Source organism: Blennius ocellaris (assembly GCF_963422515.1).
Source record: "Blennius ocellaris genome assembly, chromosome: 4".
NCBI classification, from domain to species: domain Eukaryota; kingdom Metazoa; phylum Chordata; class Actinopteri; order Blenniiformes; family Blenniidae; genus Blennius; species Blennius ocellaris.
This window is the reverse complement of record NC_137653.1, coordinates 28,361,797-28,379,808: the sequence shown is the minus strand read 5'-3', so window position 1 is coordinate 28,379,808 and position 18,012 is coordinate 28,361,797. Positions and strand designations below refer to the sequence as shown.

The window sequence follows — 18,012 nt, the reverse complement described above, 5'->3', positions numbered from 1 at the left end:
TACATCATCATAAATTATGCAAGTCTTGTTGCACAAGCTTTAATAGAGGCAGAAATAACTTATGTTTATTGGTCTCAGGCATCGAGCTCCACAGCTGACAAAAGTTCAACTTCTAATATGCTTGCACTTGCACTTTATGACATGGAAGCATTGCATGCGTCCTCACAGCATGGCCATAAAGCTGTGTGGATAAAACGCCTGGAGGAATGCCCATGCCTTTTCACAGTGATTGCTTGTGGTTATATTTATTTGATGTGTCCGGCTCGCCTCTTTTCTATTCACAAGGAGATTCCATATGGAAATACAGCCTGTTGGCATGTCTACCGTTTATGATGCTGCGCCGTTTAATTCACGTTTATCCTGTTTCACTCATTTTCCTCTTTTCACCTGAGATGAACCAGGAAGGAGTGGAATATATTGGCCAGTCAAAAATAATCTCTTTATCCACCATCAAAAGTCAGAAAACACTTTCAATTGTAGGTAATCTGTGCATTAACTTCTTAATCAGAGAGTTTGACACGTTGCCAAAAACATAAAATGGCTCAATTGCTCATTCGCTCTTTAAGGCACCATTGACATGATGACAAAAATAAGTAATCAGCCAAGCGTTCTTCACTTCTGGGGTTCTGCGTACACGACACTGGTGTTCAGATCCACTGCATACTAACTACACCATTGTCAGGTTGTCGCTGCTGCAGTGGAAACGCTGCACTTTAAAAAAAATATTTTTGATAACAGGGATTGATTATATATTGTATAGTTCATTTTGCCTTTACGCAAGTGTTTTTGGTATAAACAGAACTTTGACTCCATTAATCCATTCAATCATCTGTTGCACTTGGTTTGGGTGATTTCAGGTAATGGAGAGCTGAAATCAGGCTGAAACACACAAACAAGTGATCAAACCCAGTGGCCCAGGGAGAATATGCAGCTCCCTCACAAAGGACCAGCCATCACAGCAGATTCAACACGTTATCATCCTGATTATAGGAACCAGAATGATTTGGCTCATCAGAGTCACTGCACTGCATTTAGAAAGGGTTGAAATATGGACTGTATTTGTAATAAACAAGCATAAGGTCCTTAAAGTGACACACACATATTGATTTACTCACAGTGAGCACTTCCCATCATGCACCACCACACACATTTTACTTCCATGCTCCTCAAATATACAAATACATTTTCTGACCCATAGAAAACACCTGTGTGTGTAGATGGTGCAAGATTTTTTTCACAGCTGTAATTAGGAGGAGGAGGAGGAGGAGGAGGAGGAGGAACATACTGTATTTATGGCCCTGTTTACACAACAGTGTTTTGAAGTGACAAATGTTTCTTAGCGTTTAGAGGCCTTGTTTACGTGACAGCGATGCTCTGAGCCACTGAAAACACAACTTTTTGAAAACGCAAAACTCCATGAAGATGGCTGAAACTCTGCTCTTGCACATGAGCTCCACGGCTGTAGTAACTAGTTGTTGTGCACATGCTCAGTAGATGGACGTCGTGTCATGACTCCCAGTCGATGTTCTCTTAAATTTGAATGTTTTATAATTGACAGTCCATACAGTTGTCTGTGGTCTCCTGTTGTTAATGTTTAGAGCGGATTGTTCTCTGCATGCGTGTGTGTGCTCATTATAAAAACACCAACAGCACCCACTTGTAGCCCAACATGAAAACTACATCGTTTTAATTGTTTCAGTCATTGCTCTGTGAACACAAAACTTTTCGGAAACGAAAACTCAAAAACGATCCATTTTAATTACAAATTGCTCACTGCTAAACTAAAGAAATGTGACAATGAATGAATACCAGGGAGGGATTTCCACCAAACAGGGTCATCTTACAAGTCAGTGTTTTTAAAAAATGGACTACTTGAAAGGAATCCAGAGTGGACCCACTTCTCAGGGACCACGACACCGCCGCACCGCCACGCGCCACTGTGTGCCACACAGGAAGTGGAGCCAGCTTGCTTCGTGGCGCTGGTGGTCGTTGACCTCTCCACACACTTCCCGTCGCCTGTTTTGTTTGAGGTTGGGGTTAAAGTGTACGAGCTGAGTGAGCCTCCCCGCCTGGAAGCTCGTGGGTTACCCAACAACAAGCACTCCAGAGACAGAAGGGCTTTGTCGGGCAGTGTGAGCACTCCGAGCACCGGCACAAGTGCTACTTCATTTTCTGTCCTTTGCGACAAAAACACATGGATGAGGGGCACAGTAGACCAGAAATAAACCTCACATATACATGTATATTCTCTCTTCTTCTATGTTAATGTTTATAGATGGTGGAGTATGATTTCTGTCATTTATCTTTTTAACTTCACTTTATCATAAAATCATATTGTGTTTTGATTGAATAAATCTCACTTTTACACTCAGTTTTCTTGTATTTTCTTCTACAAATATAGTTAAAGTCATTTACTTCATGATGACATGCCCTTTCAAAAATTATTTTCAGCACTTCTTTTTTTTTTTTTTTGCTACGGTATGTTCAAATAGGATTGAAAAAACAATTTTAAGAGAATAATCTCAGTTTGACAAACGCCTACTGTATTTGTATCACATTCATTAATATTGTCCTGAGGATTTTCCAGACTAGAGGTTTTCTCATCTGTTAACCATCTTGTGTTTAAGACTCAAAGGAAGACTTTACCTGTTAAAATGATTTTACTGCTAATACAAAAAGTCACAGATAATGAGTTGAAACTGCAACCTTCTGATTGAAAGACGACTTGCTCTACCAACTGAGCCACAGCTGTACACCCCAACATCTGTATCTGTACTTTATCTCTCCTGTGGGTTGTTGAGATGCTCCTACCAAACCAGACCAGCTGTTTTGAGCGGACAAGGTGCAGTGTGCTACATTGAGTGAGTGTTTTATTGTGAATCATTTGCAGCATTAAGTTTCAACTATATTCTGGATCAGAGGATCAGCGGATCTCTTTCCTAATAGCAGGCATTAGAAGAAGTGACTTCATTGATTCTCAGCCAGCCTCCATCACATTAAAGGGGAGGTTGTGTCTATTAGGAGTGTGCCACACGTTTCGAATGCAGGGTTCACTCTCATATCCCTGATTCCACTCGGCTTATAGAACGACAGTCTGCACGTGTGTGCTTAACGTTGGACATCCTGCCCAAGCAGCCAGGTGGAAGGACCAGATTGTGTCGTCTGTTTGAGAGGTTTTCACCTGCATAGCCTGCATAGCTCACTTTCAAACTAGCTCCGATTTAAAAAATAACGCTGCAGTTAAATGTTTAGCAGCACAACATGCCTCAGCAGTGAAATTCATCTGGAACTTACCAACAAAAGGTCAGGCACAACCATCAGCATTAGCAATGGCTTTGTTTCTTTTAAAAGAAGTGAGACTTACTGTGGAAGCAGCAGCAGCAGCCTGAACATGACACTCCTCAGTGAAATGAAGGGACATTTTTTCTCTGTTATAGCGGATCAGAAAGTCCAAATGCAAATACAAAATCTCACAGAATCTGGAAAGAAAATTCATATTTTATTATTGATAGTGTTTGGTGTTTTGGTGATGATCCATGAAGTTCAGCCGCAGTGTTATTACTGTGTGTATTGTAAATGTACAGGTTTTAGGGGTCGCACTTCACCCGAATTCACACGAATCGTTTTGAAGTCAAGCACCAAATGACCTCTATATAGGGACAACGCGTTTAATAGATTACATCAACCTGCACACGGTGTGTGTGTGTGTGTGTGTGTGTGTGTGTGTGTGTGTGTGTGTGTGTGTGTGTGTGTGTGTGTGTGTGTGTGTGTGTGTGTGTGTGTGTGTGTGTGTGTGTGTGTGTGTGTGTGTGTGTGTGTGTGTGTGTGTGTGTGTGTGTGTGTGTGTGTGTGTGTGTGTGTGTGTGTGTGTGTGTGTGTGACTAATGGCTTTAGTAATGCTGAGCCACATGGGGCTCCGCTGCAGGTTATGAATAGAAAAACTCCACTGCAGCTCTTTATGAGCAAGTTAATCAATTTGGTTCCAGCCGACACGTGAGCTCTATTCTCAGTCCAGCCATGTTCATCATCAAATTACCTCACACATTTGCATAATTCGATACAGTGTTAGGAATAATCTTTATGTGCATTGTTGGTTGGGAGATCTCTGATGGTGGCGTGGTGCTCATTGTAGAGTTACACTCCAGAGTGCAGACAGCAAGCAGTCCGTGATTAATCTGTTCTCCTGAAGGCTTTTGACCCTGTTCAGTCACAAGAGAGTAAGTGAGATGCAGCAGGGTCATAGTTTGGTTGTGAGACTTGGTTGGTTCTCAGTGTTCTGGCTTGTTGGTGAGGTGCTGGGTAAGTTGGCGGTCGGAGCTCTGGGCATCACAGAGAAAACCTTTTGCACAAGAGAGTGTCTGCAGGTGAAAATAACTGCTTGTTCATGTGGACTTTGGCATTTTAACAGTTTAGGCCTTTAAGTAATCATTCTGGGAAAAATGACCAGTGAGGTCAACTTTCAAGCATCTTCCTCCACTAACATCCAGATCATAGAGCATCTTCAGTTTCATTCAGAGGTCATATTCAAAGCAGATTCACATCCTCCACATGCATATAGTTCTGTAACCTTCCCTACATCATTGGACAAAACAAACTTTCCATATATTTTCTCTATCAGCACAGAGATACTTCATCTCCGCATGCATTGAGGATTCTTTTATTGCCTCCTACAAACATGTTCCTACAGGGTTCCACATTTTTATTTTAGTGTTATAATTACAGTCCACAGAAGGTGCAGGTCGGAGCTTCAGAAATCAATCTATATGGTCATTTTCCTTCCTCAAAGCCCAGAAGAAGTGGTGCAAAATGGAGGCAAAGCTGTTTCAGAGAGTGCAGACTGAAAGCAGCAGAGTGAGCAGGACGTGGCTCTGCAGTCGCACTGATGGAGTTAGGAGTCGCATTTTACGCTACACTGAATTCATCAAGGCAACAGGCAAAGAAGCAGGAGGTTTGCTTTGCATTATGTATTTTAATGGTTTTCCTGTGACAGCAGGTTATTTGAGAATAGATTGTCATAATTATAGCATATTCAATATCTTCCTGCACGGTCTTTATGAGCTGTGCAGAGCCGCTCGATGGTCAAACAGAGACCTCCGGTGGTCTACAGCTGCACCTGCAGGTCCCGTCAGGAGAGGTGGTGAAGATGTGGACGTTTACATTCATAATACTGTTTATGCATTTTCCCTCATATCACTCACAGCAAGAGATGAAGAAACAGTGTGTGTGTGTGTGTGTGTGTGTGTGTGTGTGTGTGTGTGTGTGTGTGTGTGTGTGTGTGTGTGTGTGTGTGTGTGTGTGTGTGTGTGTGTGTGTGTGTGTGTGTGTGTGTGTGTGTGTGTGTGTGTGTGTGCCTGCGTGCATCATGGCAATATTTGTAACACATCAGAAGCACACTTTACTTTTGCCTCACCATCTCTCTCTCTGTTTCTCTGAGTCTCTCCCTTCATCCCTCGAACTCCCCTCTCTCTCTCTCTCCTTCCTTCCCTCTCTCTCGCTCTCCATATATTTCTTTCTCTCTCAGTCTTTCTTTACCTCTCTCTTCCTCAATGTTTCTTTCTTCTCTCTGTCTATGTCTCTCTCCCTCCCTCCCTCCCTCCCTCCCTCCCTCCCTCCCTCCCTCCCTCCCTCTCTCTTTCTTGCTGCGTGTGAAAGATAAGCTGAGTCGATGTATTCAGTCATTAAATTATCTTTTTTTTGTCTCTCGCTCCCTTTAAATCTCTCATTTCCTTCATCCTCCCTCCCATATCCACTTTGCTTTTGAAACATTCATACCTTTTCTCCAATCTTCTCCCTGTTACTCTCTCTCCTTCCTTCAATCCATCCATCCCATTACTTTCTTCCATCCTCAATCCTCTTTTCTTCTTCTGTCCTTTGTCCGTTCTTCCAAACCTTATCCCTGCCACTCCATCCATTCTCACCTTTTCTTGTCTTTCTGCCCCCCTCCCTCTCATCTGTACGTTTCCTCCACCTCCCCTCCCTTCCTGTTCCCTTCATTTCACCTCGGCTCTGCCTCTATTATTCATCTTTTTGTTTCTTCTCCTCAGTGTGCAGCAGCGCTCCCATCAACATGAAGGTGCAGCACGTCAACAGCAGCGCCCTGGTGGTGCGCTGGGCCCGTCCGGAGGTCACCTACCACCCGCCCATCCTCCACTTCCTGGTGTCCTACAGCTGGACGGCTCACGACGACAGCTACGAGGAGACTCACCTCACCGACGCCAAGCACAAGCTGGTGAGACTGGGAGGGACTCGAGGTTCAGGTCGTATCTGGACGAGACGATCGCAGTGGGAGGTGTGGAATTTGGGCAAAGTGTGGGAGTGAGAGTGGAAGCGACCAGATGTAACAGACAACATCAAAACTCTCAAGTGTTTCCATAGAAATATGAGAATGTTTGCACGTCTCATCAGAAACAGAGACCGTGGATGCAGAGTCTCGTCTTAGTTCCTGAATCTAAAGTTCAACAATCATTGCGCGGGCGCTGAGGGCTGCGGGGTAATGATGTTCCGAGAAGACGAAAAATACAACAGTTGACAAAACAGTAAACCCATGAAATCCTTGTCTGATTAAAAGCATGTCACGTAAACACTTCCTGTTTGATTCGATCAGCCTCACCGGATTGAAATTGTGTGAAATTTCTCCAGTGGATTACTCTGGATTACTCTGGATTACTCTGGCCAGCGGTGCCAGTATACCTGGCAGGTCGGTGAGACCCTTCTAAGATCTGGGCCCTACGCCCTCCTTTCACCTCCGTGTTTCTCCAAATCAAAGTATGGACAGAAATAAAATCCTTTCCTCGGGCAAACTAAAATATAGGCTTAATATGAACACCACTCTGCTGATAAACTCTGCGAAACAAAATATAAATCCACATGCTCAGGAACGTAATGGCCTCTTGCTCAAAATGCTGACATTATGTGTAGAAGATGATGTATCATTATCTAGAAATATTCAAAGATGACAGCCTCGGCTCGTTTCCCACTGAGGTTCACTCCTGACGTCTTGAGTGCTACCAGAGTTTTATGGCAGTGAAAGGTCAGGGAGAGATCGCAGGCTTTACTGTAAAAGCAGTGGAAAAGTGACAGGATATGTTGCTCAATATTTAATGTAACCCCCACCCACACACACACACACACACACACACACACACACACACACAGCTGAGTCTGTACATCGCTCGTCTTTTCTGTCAGGAAAAAATTCTCTCTACTTCAGCTGGAGTTTGCATGTTCCCTCTGTACCTCCACATCATTATTATTATCCACTCTGGACATCCATTGTCATGTTTGTGCAGACTCCTTGTTTGACGCTTAAACCAATGGAGCCACTTGGATAACGGGCAGAGCGTCTTCCTAGACGTCCGACCAAATCTGATGGCTCTGTGATTAAAGCTGCTGCGGCCCCTCAGTTCGGTGGTTGATTGCTTCCCTAATCATGGTCACATATAAGATTAACTGCTGTTGAGACCCAAACCAATATAAACAAACTAACTTTAAATAAATACGGACTTTAATCTTCCCGTTGGTCACATTGTCGATACAAGTGATGTGATATAAGATCCTGCTCCTCCAAAAGTCTTCCTCTGTCCTCTTACTTCAATTATCTTCTTTATTTTCAATCTGTCAGAATAACCAATTCAGAAAGTGGAGTACATACACACAGAGTCCACTTTATACCGGTCAATGCTGATCTATACTGTTCTGTCTAGGTTTTTGTTGGTTTATGCTGGTCTGTCATGGTCTGTACTGGTATCGGTCTGTCTATACTGGTCTATGCTGATTCATGATTATCTATGCTGGTTCAAGCTGGTTCCTGCTTGTCTATGTTGGTATCTGCTGGTTTTGGCAGTTTCATGCTGGTCCATGCTGGTTTATGGCGGTTTATATTGAATTCTGCTGGTCTTTACTAGTTACTGGTGGTTTATACTGGTCTACACTGGTTTCTTCTGGCCTCTGCTGGTCTCTGCTGTGTCTGCATAAGTACACATTTAATGTAAAGTAAAAGGTGCCATAATTGCTTTGGAAGAGAACTACAGGAGTGGTTGTGCTTTTTTGTGATTCTGTAAGACTAAGCAACATGTAAAGATTCTAATCATCATGCATTAAAAAGTGTTTTGTTTTTTGTTTTTTAATCTAACTGGAGTGGGATAGAAATATAAAAATAGAAAAGCACAGGATTGTATTCACAAAAGCAGCATCAGTTACACACAAAAAGTTCTCGTGGAAATATGAAAGTGAAAGCCAGAGCCTGGATCGCCTTCAGCTGAGCGAAGATGCCAATAATTCACACGCAGTGTCCCAAATACGTCTGCATCCACAACAATCCAATAACCCAGATTCATAAAACTTTATCTCTGCTCCAGCACACTGCTAGTCAATAAGAATCGGTCCTCACTCCATTTGTAAGGAGACTCAGTGTGTTTGTGGAGACAGTAACACACAGGCTTCCATTTCAAACAGAAGGTTTAATGCACCTACACTCCTGTTCCTACCTGCACAGCCTTTAATATGAAGTATTAAGAAATCACGAGCTCAGAGGAGATTTGCTTCACATCAAGTATGTGTGCATATATAATGAGCTGGGTGCTTTAAAACCTTCTTTGACTGAGCTTTTTACTTATCTTTTCTTTCAGTCCACACACACACACATTGCAGTCTTTGTCTGATGTCTTTCCTTGGCCTGGTTTACGCGAGAAAAACGCAGAAAAAAAAAAACCCAACCTGATTTTCAGGCTGTCGATAGCCATGTTTGTTCTGCCGTATATTCCTCCGAGATACAGAGGAACAATGAGTGCTTTCAGCTCTCTCTCGCGACTCCGTCCACATCTCGGCTCGTCTGTTCGACGCGTTTCGGGCTTTTGTTAAAACGTTGGAGTTTCACTGAAGTTGGTTTCAACTCTCAGCCATGTCAGTACGCAGATTCTCCAGCTCTGAAATCAAGCTGCGAGCCACCACGGCTGAATAATGAATGAAATGTGAATAATGAATATTGAAGGCCGTCCTGGTGTGTTTCATACTGTGGCTGATGGGGAAGCCACCGAATGTAGGAAGCAGGAAATTAAACTAGATGGAAAATAGAAAAAATAAAATAAACAGAGTTAATAATGTCTGTTGGGTAGAATTAGTTCAAAGAAAGGGAAAACTAAATCACTTCACCTCTATTTCTGCTCAGTTATTAATAAAAGTACACTCCAAGCCTTTTTAACAAGGTGTTCATGTTGTGATGAAGTGGGAGAGTGATTCGCCTTGCCTTCGCACACCAAGACGGTCCCTCGTTCGAACCTGATGTAAGAATGTGAAGAATGACTTCTGACGCATCAATGAATAATATGGCTGAAGGCTTCACCAGCTCTGCGATTTTCGAAACGTCAACAAGACCAAGAATAGCAGACCTGGAAAAGGCTTATTGTTTTCCATTTGAAACCATGTTTGCTGTAAGGTTCTGCATTCCCACTGATGTCTGTAGCTACTGACAGCTGTACAGCAGCAGTATGCTGTAGCTTTTGTGTAAGGAAATATGCTTTGCAACACTGGCTTTGAATAGAGGTGTTCATATAAATACACTCTGTTTTATAATGCTGCATCAATTTCCACAACGATCAATATGTTTGGTGTATTTATATCAGACAGCAGCGAATAGAACTGAAATGATTGAATGAAGCTGTGTTTATGTTGAATGTTAAGGCAGAATCAATATCCTCTTGCACTATGTAGAGTGTTGCAGACCAAATGTTGGCTGCAATCACTTCTGGTTTTCACACAGAGATCCCCAGTGGAGCCGGTGAACAAAATCCACAAGCCTCGATCTGTGGGAGAAATTCTCTCTGAAGGTTGACACTCACAGCAGAGTTGTAGCTATCTGAGCAGACGAGCAGACCTCGAGTGAGCTCTTCCAAACGCGGTCTTTTTGATTCAAAGTTCTCTCTCCCCCTTCGCTTTTCTTCTGACTGAGCCCAGCTCCTGGGGAGACTCGTTTTGTTTTTCTTCGAGTAGGACCATCTTCATGTGAGGAAATTGAGAGTGAAACCTGTGATGTGGCGACGCCCTAAAACACATAAGCACATAACTGAATGAATACAGAGAATTGTATACTAAATATATACAAAATGAAATATTTACAATAATAAAGGTAAAAAATGATGTGTAAATAAGTATTTAAATAATGACATACACAAATATGTACACCTGTAAATGAGACAATATTATACAAAATTTTATTTGGAGGTTCCAACAGTCTGATAACATAACTCTATAATATTGTAAAAAAATTGAGACTGAAAAGAAAAGCAACATGCAAAACAAAGCATTTGCTCGACAATAGGAACCGCTGCCAGAGATAACATAACATAGGAAAATGATCACATTCAGAAGTCTGTCGTGTCCCTGGACACAAATCAATAGATCAAGTTTCCCGACTATTGCACAGACTGCAGCGCTGCCGTCCTGGCCTGCTGTCGACGGCTCTGCCACTTTCTGGATGCATTTGGCACTCTTCGTTTTTCCAAGATGGCTGACATTGGGGAAAACTTGAAGTATTCTAGTTGTTTTAGTGTCGCGAGGCTTGGAACTTGCCAGGTAAACCTAACCTGTCCATCGGCTGCATTCGGCACGTTGTTGGCTCATCAGGTGTGTTAACAGTTAAAAACCTGTCTGTGACGCAGATTGGTCTGTTCTGAACTCCCCTTGCCATAGGTTCAACCTGTATATAGAAGGAGCTGTGTGTTCTGGGGGGTGGAGGTGGGGGTGGATGGATGGCTGATAGAGATCAAATAAGAATTCTTTATGATTACTTGATCCACTTCACAAAAGTAATTCCAGTGTGTCAAACCAGACCAAACCATTTCAGCACTTTTATTGTGATGATAGAGGCTGAGCTTAGAAAAGCCTCAGAAAACACATTGTGTTGTGTGTGGGGAGTGAAAAGGGAAGCCTACACATTGCCATGCAGGTGGTCATAATTTAATTACTTCTCTATCTTATAAAAATAAATATTAATGCCTGAAAGTGCCTCCTCATGCCTCCTTACAAGTGAATTCTTGGCGTCTTCGATGAAGAAAATGCAGGCAAACAAAGTCCAGATAACAGACCAGCATGATCAGTTGATCATCATCCAATGATGGAATGAAAATTTCCCTGAGCTCCACAAGACAAAGAGCTCCACATTTCGGACTGCTTCCATTTCTGGGTGTGTTGGTCCATTCTAGTTCATTTCCTCCCAGCCTGTCCACACAGCTTTTCATTTTGGGTTTTTTATCCCCCTCTAATTCCTCCTGAAATACTCCAGCTCATGATGCATCACCAGCCACCCCGGCCTTTAGCCACATGCTATTTGGTTAGCATAATTAATGGAGTGTGATTTAACCTTTTCGCTGCGTTGCTGTGCTCTTTCCAACATATTTTAATTGTCTGCTCTGTTTGTGTTTGTCCGGACAAATGGCTTCAAAAACCAAACCTCAGTTCACTTTATTGCTGTAATTGTAAATTAAACCAAACTAAACAGCAAGTGGCAACGGGAGGAAATGTCTGCAGTGGCTGTTTGTGTTCATGTTATTTCAGAAGTACAGAGCATTTTACATCATCAAAAATATGACTGCAGGGGCCCTGGATAATCTAATAACTTGTTTTGGAACAAAACTGTTTTGACATACAAAACCAGCACTGATTGCATCACAAATAATTATCATAATATATGTATATTTCTTTTAATTTAGCAAAAGCAACACACATGCCAACAAATTACAACTCATTCGAGAAAAATAGGTCAGCAAAGGCTTTAATAAGTATTTATTATTGTGTGTGGGGACAAAAGTTTTGATGGCACACGCAAACACACATGCATGCACACGCACACACCGAAGCAAACAACATACTCCATCAATCCACTTCCAAATGGTCTCATCAGGAGCCAGAATGAGCTATGAGAGGAGGCTGTGAGCAGGCAGGAGGTTTCATTCCCTTACATTGTGGCCTGCCAGTCGGCTAGCAGAATACTAATGCTAAGCTGGAGGGGATGCGGCGCTGCCAGCCTGTGCAGAAAGCATGACCTTGGGCCAGTGGCTCTGTGGGAAAATGGGGAGCAGAGAAGAAGGGATCAGAGTGCCCCCTGGCTGTGGAAGCGGCCATGACGAGAGAGGTAGGAGGTGTTTTATCCTCCCATCATTAACTCAAGAGACTATCCCTCCCTTTGAAATCCACTTTGCTCTCCCTCGCGATTCCTCCTCTCCATGTATATTCCTTCCATAAACCCCCCCCGTCTCTACCCACTCACCATTTTTTTTGTGGTTCATCTCCGTCAGCCCTTTGATTCTGCCCTTACTCCTCATATCCTCGCTTGATGCCTCTATCTAGGTCACAACAGGGACTTTAGGATGGCTTCAGGACCTCCAAATCCCACAGACGCATCCCTCTTGTCACAATCAATCGAGAATCCCTGAGTAATAAAACACTGACTGAACTGTTTCACTGCTTTTGAAGCATGCCAGAGCAAATAAGTGGCACAGGCCAGTCTTTAACCACAATCCACTAAACAATGGGTTTGTTACATGTGAAAGCTGTTTTCAAAGAGGATACACATGATTCAAATCTCATCCGCATCTTCCAGTTCTACCTCAATCAGAGCACATATTTACTGAGTGAATGAAGCAGATTTAATTAGTGCTGTTTTATTTACTGCGACTATTAATATTTATCCTGTTTTAGCTCAGAATCTAGCATCAAAGTCTTTTCCTAGGTTTTAGGGAAAAACTCATGATTTGTGTGAACCTATACAAGCAGTACTTTCTTCAATTAATTAGTTTTGGATTAAAATCCTGTGTATGCTCCAATCCTGTGTATCCCTCCATCACTCTTTCTATTCATGTTCAATCTCCTTTTTGCTGACTAACTCTGTTCTTTACTACTCTTCTCCATTTTTCTTTGCAGCTCCACATTACATTACTCTATTTCTCCTTTCATTTCAATTAACATACTATCTTTTTTTTGTTTTTTTTTACATGCTTTGATCCCTGCGCAGACGACTCTGGGTTTTAAGGGCTAACGAGCTTCATGCCTCGGTGATGCGTTCAGGTGCATCATGTAACTGATATTTCTATTTCTTTTTCTTTTTTACTTTTGAAATTTTGTGGGTGCGGCTTATTTTCTAGTGTGCTCAATAGTCCAGAAATCACTGTTTATTTATTTCAATGGGGCAGTGCATCAAATACAAGCCATCTCTTCACGAGGGTATTGTAAATATGCAGGATTGAGCCCATCTCATTATAAGCATGATCACAGCAAATCAGACTATAGCCAGAGGGGAGTGTGTGTGTGTGTGTGTGTGTGTGTGTGTGTGTGTGTGTGTGTGTGTGTGTGTGTGTGTGTGTGTGTGTGTGTGTGTGTGTGTGTGTGTGTGTGTGTGTGTGTGTGTGTGTGTGTGTGTGCGTGTGCCAAGGAACTCTCAATTGAATCTAGAATCTTCAACATGCTGGACAAACATGTTTGATTCATGGCGTTACCTTCGCTCATGTTCTCACAATGAGACGGTCTGCTGTTAGAAACCACATTAGACTCCACGACTCAAAGGCTGAGGGCTTTTTTTTAATCATCTATTTTATATCAGCAGGTGGTCATAATGTGGTCTAGTACTTGGCTTGCCTTGACTCTACAGTATAGAATACCTATATATACTAATAATGGGCCTTCTGTACCTTGTTTGCATTAAAATAAAGAGCATGAGCACTTAGTATTGGCGCAATAGGTTTGTTTTTTGTTCTTTTTTCCCGTATAATATTGTTATTGGGAGGTAACAGAGCAATAGGGTGTGACAATTTCACATCCTTGAGTTAAATATAACTGTACTTTTGAGATGCTTTGTGGTTGAAGAAATACTAATAAAGAAAGAATATTTTGTGGAGGCGGAGAATGAGGAGACGGACGAAGGAGTCGAGTTGCTTTTCCTTTATTTTCTCCAACCGTCTGACAGTTCACCTGTCAGATAACCAACCCCCAGTGTCACCGCACTACCCCTTATAAACACCTCCCACTATCAACACCACACCACGTGACCGACACACCCACTCCATTCTGCTTGGGAGAACCTCCCCCTCAGGTGCACACCACAATTTAGTATTTATTACTTTTTTGGGCCCAAAAGAACGTCTTTGGGTGCAACAAAAAAAAGGGTGGGGGTGGCGGAGGAATGGCGGGGGTGGCGGACTCCCAACCAGCGGGTAAAGATTTGAGTGAGTTGAAGATTGTTTAAAAAGAGTGCTACTGGGTATGAACTTTATGCCCTTTCACTGAGTATCTGATGGTCTCTGGCTTTACAGAGGACTTGGTGTAGTTTAGCCACTGGGTGTCAGATGGATGGAGCCAGGTTTCTGAGCGACGGCCGCTGGCTACAGATCCAGTTATCTGCACCGTGAATGAAACAATCCAATGAGCCGATGCTCGCTGTCTTTAACGTGCTGCTGTAACGGTGCAGAGCCGCTCTGTAAATAACTCCGCACACCTTAGACTGTATGTCGGAGCCCTGAGATGTTTACACGTAACCTTTTGATTTCATTCAATCTCTGCCACCCATCTGTGAGAGCAGGAGGAGCGATAGCGCGAGAGACGGCCCGGATCTGACGGAGCGCTGGCTGCTCGTGAAAGCTATCAGCTGCACGTCAGGGTTTTCTCCCTCGGCCCGTGGTGCATTCGCGGTGATGATATCTGTTTCCCTCTGAATGCATGACGGAGATGAAAGGAGCTGTTTGGAAACTCACAGATCAGATGAAATGTATAATTAACCCGGTACCCAAAATATAAATGTGTGCTTGCTTTTAGCGAAGGTGCTACATCTCGCTACATCAGTGTTAGAATATCACGCCAGCACTACTTTGATGTCAGTGTGAAGTGAGCAGAGAGATGCTGGGCTTCCTGTTCAATCTGTTTCACGCGCTGTACCAAGAACCCGCTGTACGCTGCGCCGTTGGTGTAGTGGTTAGCACAGGAGGTAATGGGTTTGAGCCTGATGGACAGGCTGAGCTGTCAGGTGGAGCCTGCCCCGGCCCCACATCCAGTCGGATTCAGCAGTGTGGAAGATGGATGGATGGAGCTTAAGAATTGCTGATATTACCTTGACCAAACAAGTGAACATCAAGACTAAACATAGCACCATTCATACGAATGTTAACTATAATCATTAAAATAAACCAGCAGCATCTGCAAAACAATACGGCAGAATAAACATTATGCAACATATGTGGTTGCAAAGCAATAAATATTGTTTCCACCCAATGTGCAGCCATGCTGTACATATTCAAAAACATGAACAAAAAGTGCTAATAATCAAGATCAGCCCTCACAAATGTGGCCGCTGTAATTATTTAATAGCTGTTAGACACAGGGCCAAAGTCAGAAGCACCAGAACTCAAGTAAAGATGATCAAAAAACTGCAGAGTCAGCAAACTGGCGTGAAGCGCTGCTGGTTTGAACTGCAGATGAACATGTGATGCTCTGCTACTGTCTGCAATTAAACCTCATTCTAATGACTTCTGAAAGGATTAAACACATAAAATACATGCATTTTTAAAGCCTTTCCATGTCACACGTCCGATGTGAAATGCTAGACGACTTTTAGTTGCAATAAATGATTGTCAATATCAAGTAGTTACAGCCTGAAACCAGTAACATCAATCCATTATAACATGATTACTGGAATAGTTCTTCAAAACAAACATTTTTTTCGTCTCCATAAGCCTATTTCAAACATCCCACACTGCACCCTGACTAAAATACAAGGTGTGTGTCGTGTTGGGAGTGAAGACAACAAAGTGATGTTTCACTAAGAGAAAATGTCCAGGCCATAAAAATGTAGATATTTTCCAGGGAGCCACTACATCACGGAGTCTGACTGTGACTCTGATGAACCGAAGCAGTGAATCAAACTTCTGCTGATCAATTTTCCAGACTTTAGTATTGAAATCACCAAAGGAAAATGAAGCGTTTGGACAACTTGAGAAGGAATCCATTTGATATATGTTTTTGAAATTGACGTTATATTTTCATCCTCTTCGTGATGGATAGAAAGAATGACTGCATGTATATTCAATTGTCTTAGAGACAAAGCAGTTTTTCACTGTGATGAGAACATTTATTGGACAAAATAATTTCGCCAAGAATAAAGAAAAAGTCGTTTGTTTGAAGCGTTCACTTGAATTGAAACATCAATTAGGTTGTTTAATCAATTTGAAGTGTATATGCGAGGCACTTGTGCTGCATTTGAGATTTTCTTTATCAGATTGATGGGCTCCATGTAATTGTAGCCACTGGTATCCGTGGGGAGTTCAAAAGCAAAGCCACTGTGTGTCTGACAGGAAGATTATGAGTTAGAAATGACCTTTTGGAGATAAAGAGCCAAACAGCATGGATGAAGCACAGAAGCAGAGGGCACTCCATTGTCTGCTGTGTGCCGGGTGCAGGAGGAATGTTACTGTGGAGAGCTAATGGTGCATGCAGGGAGGGAGGCTTCATGGTTGACCTTAACAGGAGTTTCATTAGGTGGATGGCTTATTGCAGACTGCAACACTTTTTTTTTTTTTTTTGGGGGGGGGGGGGGGGGGGGTGGTGTTAGGGCTCACAACTGGTCCCGAGATCAATGTTAGGCTGCACATTTAAAGATTTTTGCTTTCTGAAGCAAGATGATTCAATGGTGTTTTCATGGAAATGTCAAAGTTTTATGGATTAATTCATCATAATCACATTATTACTCCAACTGCTCAACCCTTCTGGGCTCATGCAAATGAACCATTAGTCCACCAGTAAGTCAATTATACAACGCTTTTTTTCTCAGATGTGGACGGACCGGTGACCAGTGCAACGTCCGTCCATCCATCCATCCATCCATCCATCCATTTCTCCATTCATTCAACCTTCTAGCCATCCATCCAATCATCTGTCCATCCATTCATCCATATTTTATATGGGTGGTGTCCATCCATCTGTTATTCCGTGCACGTGTCAATCCATCCATCCATCCATCCATCACACCTACAAGCAGTTTGAATGTGTGGATTGAGGCAGGAAGCCAGAGCAGCCCAGGGAACAGGGAGAACGTTAAAACACACAGAAAAGTGCCACACATACCGTTGCTGTGAGGAAACCATTGAAACCACGACTCCACCATGCCGTGTGATGTGATGTATAAAACAATACGTAATACATGCCAAGCATCAAAGTGTGAGCAGAAGTGATCAACCTGTCATCAGCATAGAAGTGAAGCCCGTTCTGGCAGGTTTTATCACACTGATGACTTCATTAGCAATCAGTTATGCAAAGACAGGAAACTTTTGAGCACGCCACCAGATGTTTACACTCACTGACTGTCTCGATAGCCAGCCAAATGTTATTTTTATAACTTTAAAATCCATCCAAAGATTGGCTCAGCTCTTTAATGCACTCATAATATCATTAACTCCAGCTTTGACGTTTGTGTTAATTTTTTTATGACTCTGCAGAATTAGCACATTTCCCATTTTTTAAATCTGGATGTGAGATGGTTTTGACTTCGCTCCCTAATGTCTGAATATCACCCTGCATTTAAACGGTATACAGTCTGGATAATAAAGTCATCATCTAAAATGTGTTCAAATGATTGCACTTCTGTGCGTGAGTCATGTTTGATCTCACAGACAAAAATATAACCCAGCAAAGAGAAAAGTCCTCATGACTCCTCAACATTTCATCTATCACTGGCTTCATTTAGAGTAAAGAGAAGGTGGTGAACAAGGAGATCCTTTTTTATATACAGAGTTGATTTTTTTAGGTATCAGAAGTTTAATAAAATCCCACTTGTGATGGCAAGATAAAGGAAAAGCAGTGAGAGGAGCAATAATATATATGGTTCCTTTAAAGAGGTCTAACAGATTCACTTTCTTTACACATCTTCGCTGTTGGAGCAGCAAAAAGATGACCTACAAAGTCTTAGGCAGGTGTTATGGCTGTTATACTGTTATACTATATTATATAGTGCCACTGCTGTGGCTGGTAAAACGATAT

The 18,012-nt window shown here is 42.4% G+C and overlaps 1 protein-coding gene across 1 annotated transcript in view; it reads left to right on the top strand.

Annotated features, from left to right (window-relative positions):
- LOC308129099 (receptor-type tyrosine-protein phosphatase gamma-like) overlaps nt 1–18,012 on the top strand; it is a gene marked incomplete at its 5' end in the record, with an annotated part of 494,500 nt that overhangs the window by 419,843 nt on the left and 56,645 nt on the right. The window contains one exon of the mRNA XM_080494877.1: nt 6,045–6,229. Coding sequence (XP_080351003.1) covers nt 6,045–6,229 — 185 coding nt within the window. The remainder of the gene's footprint in view (nt 1–6,044; nt 6,230–18,012) is intronic.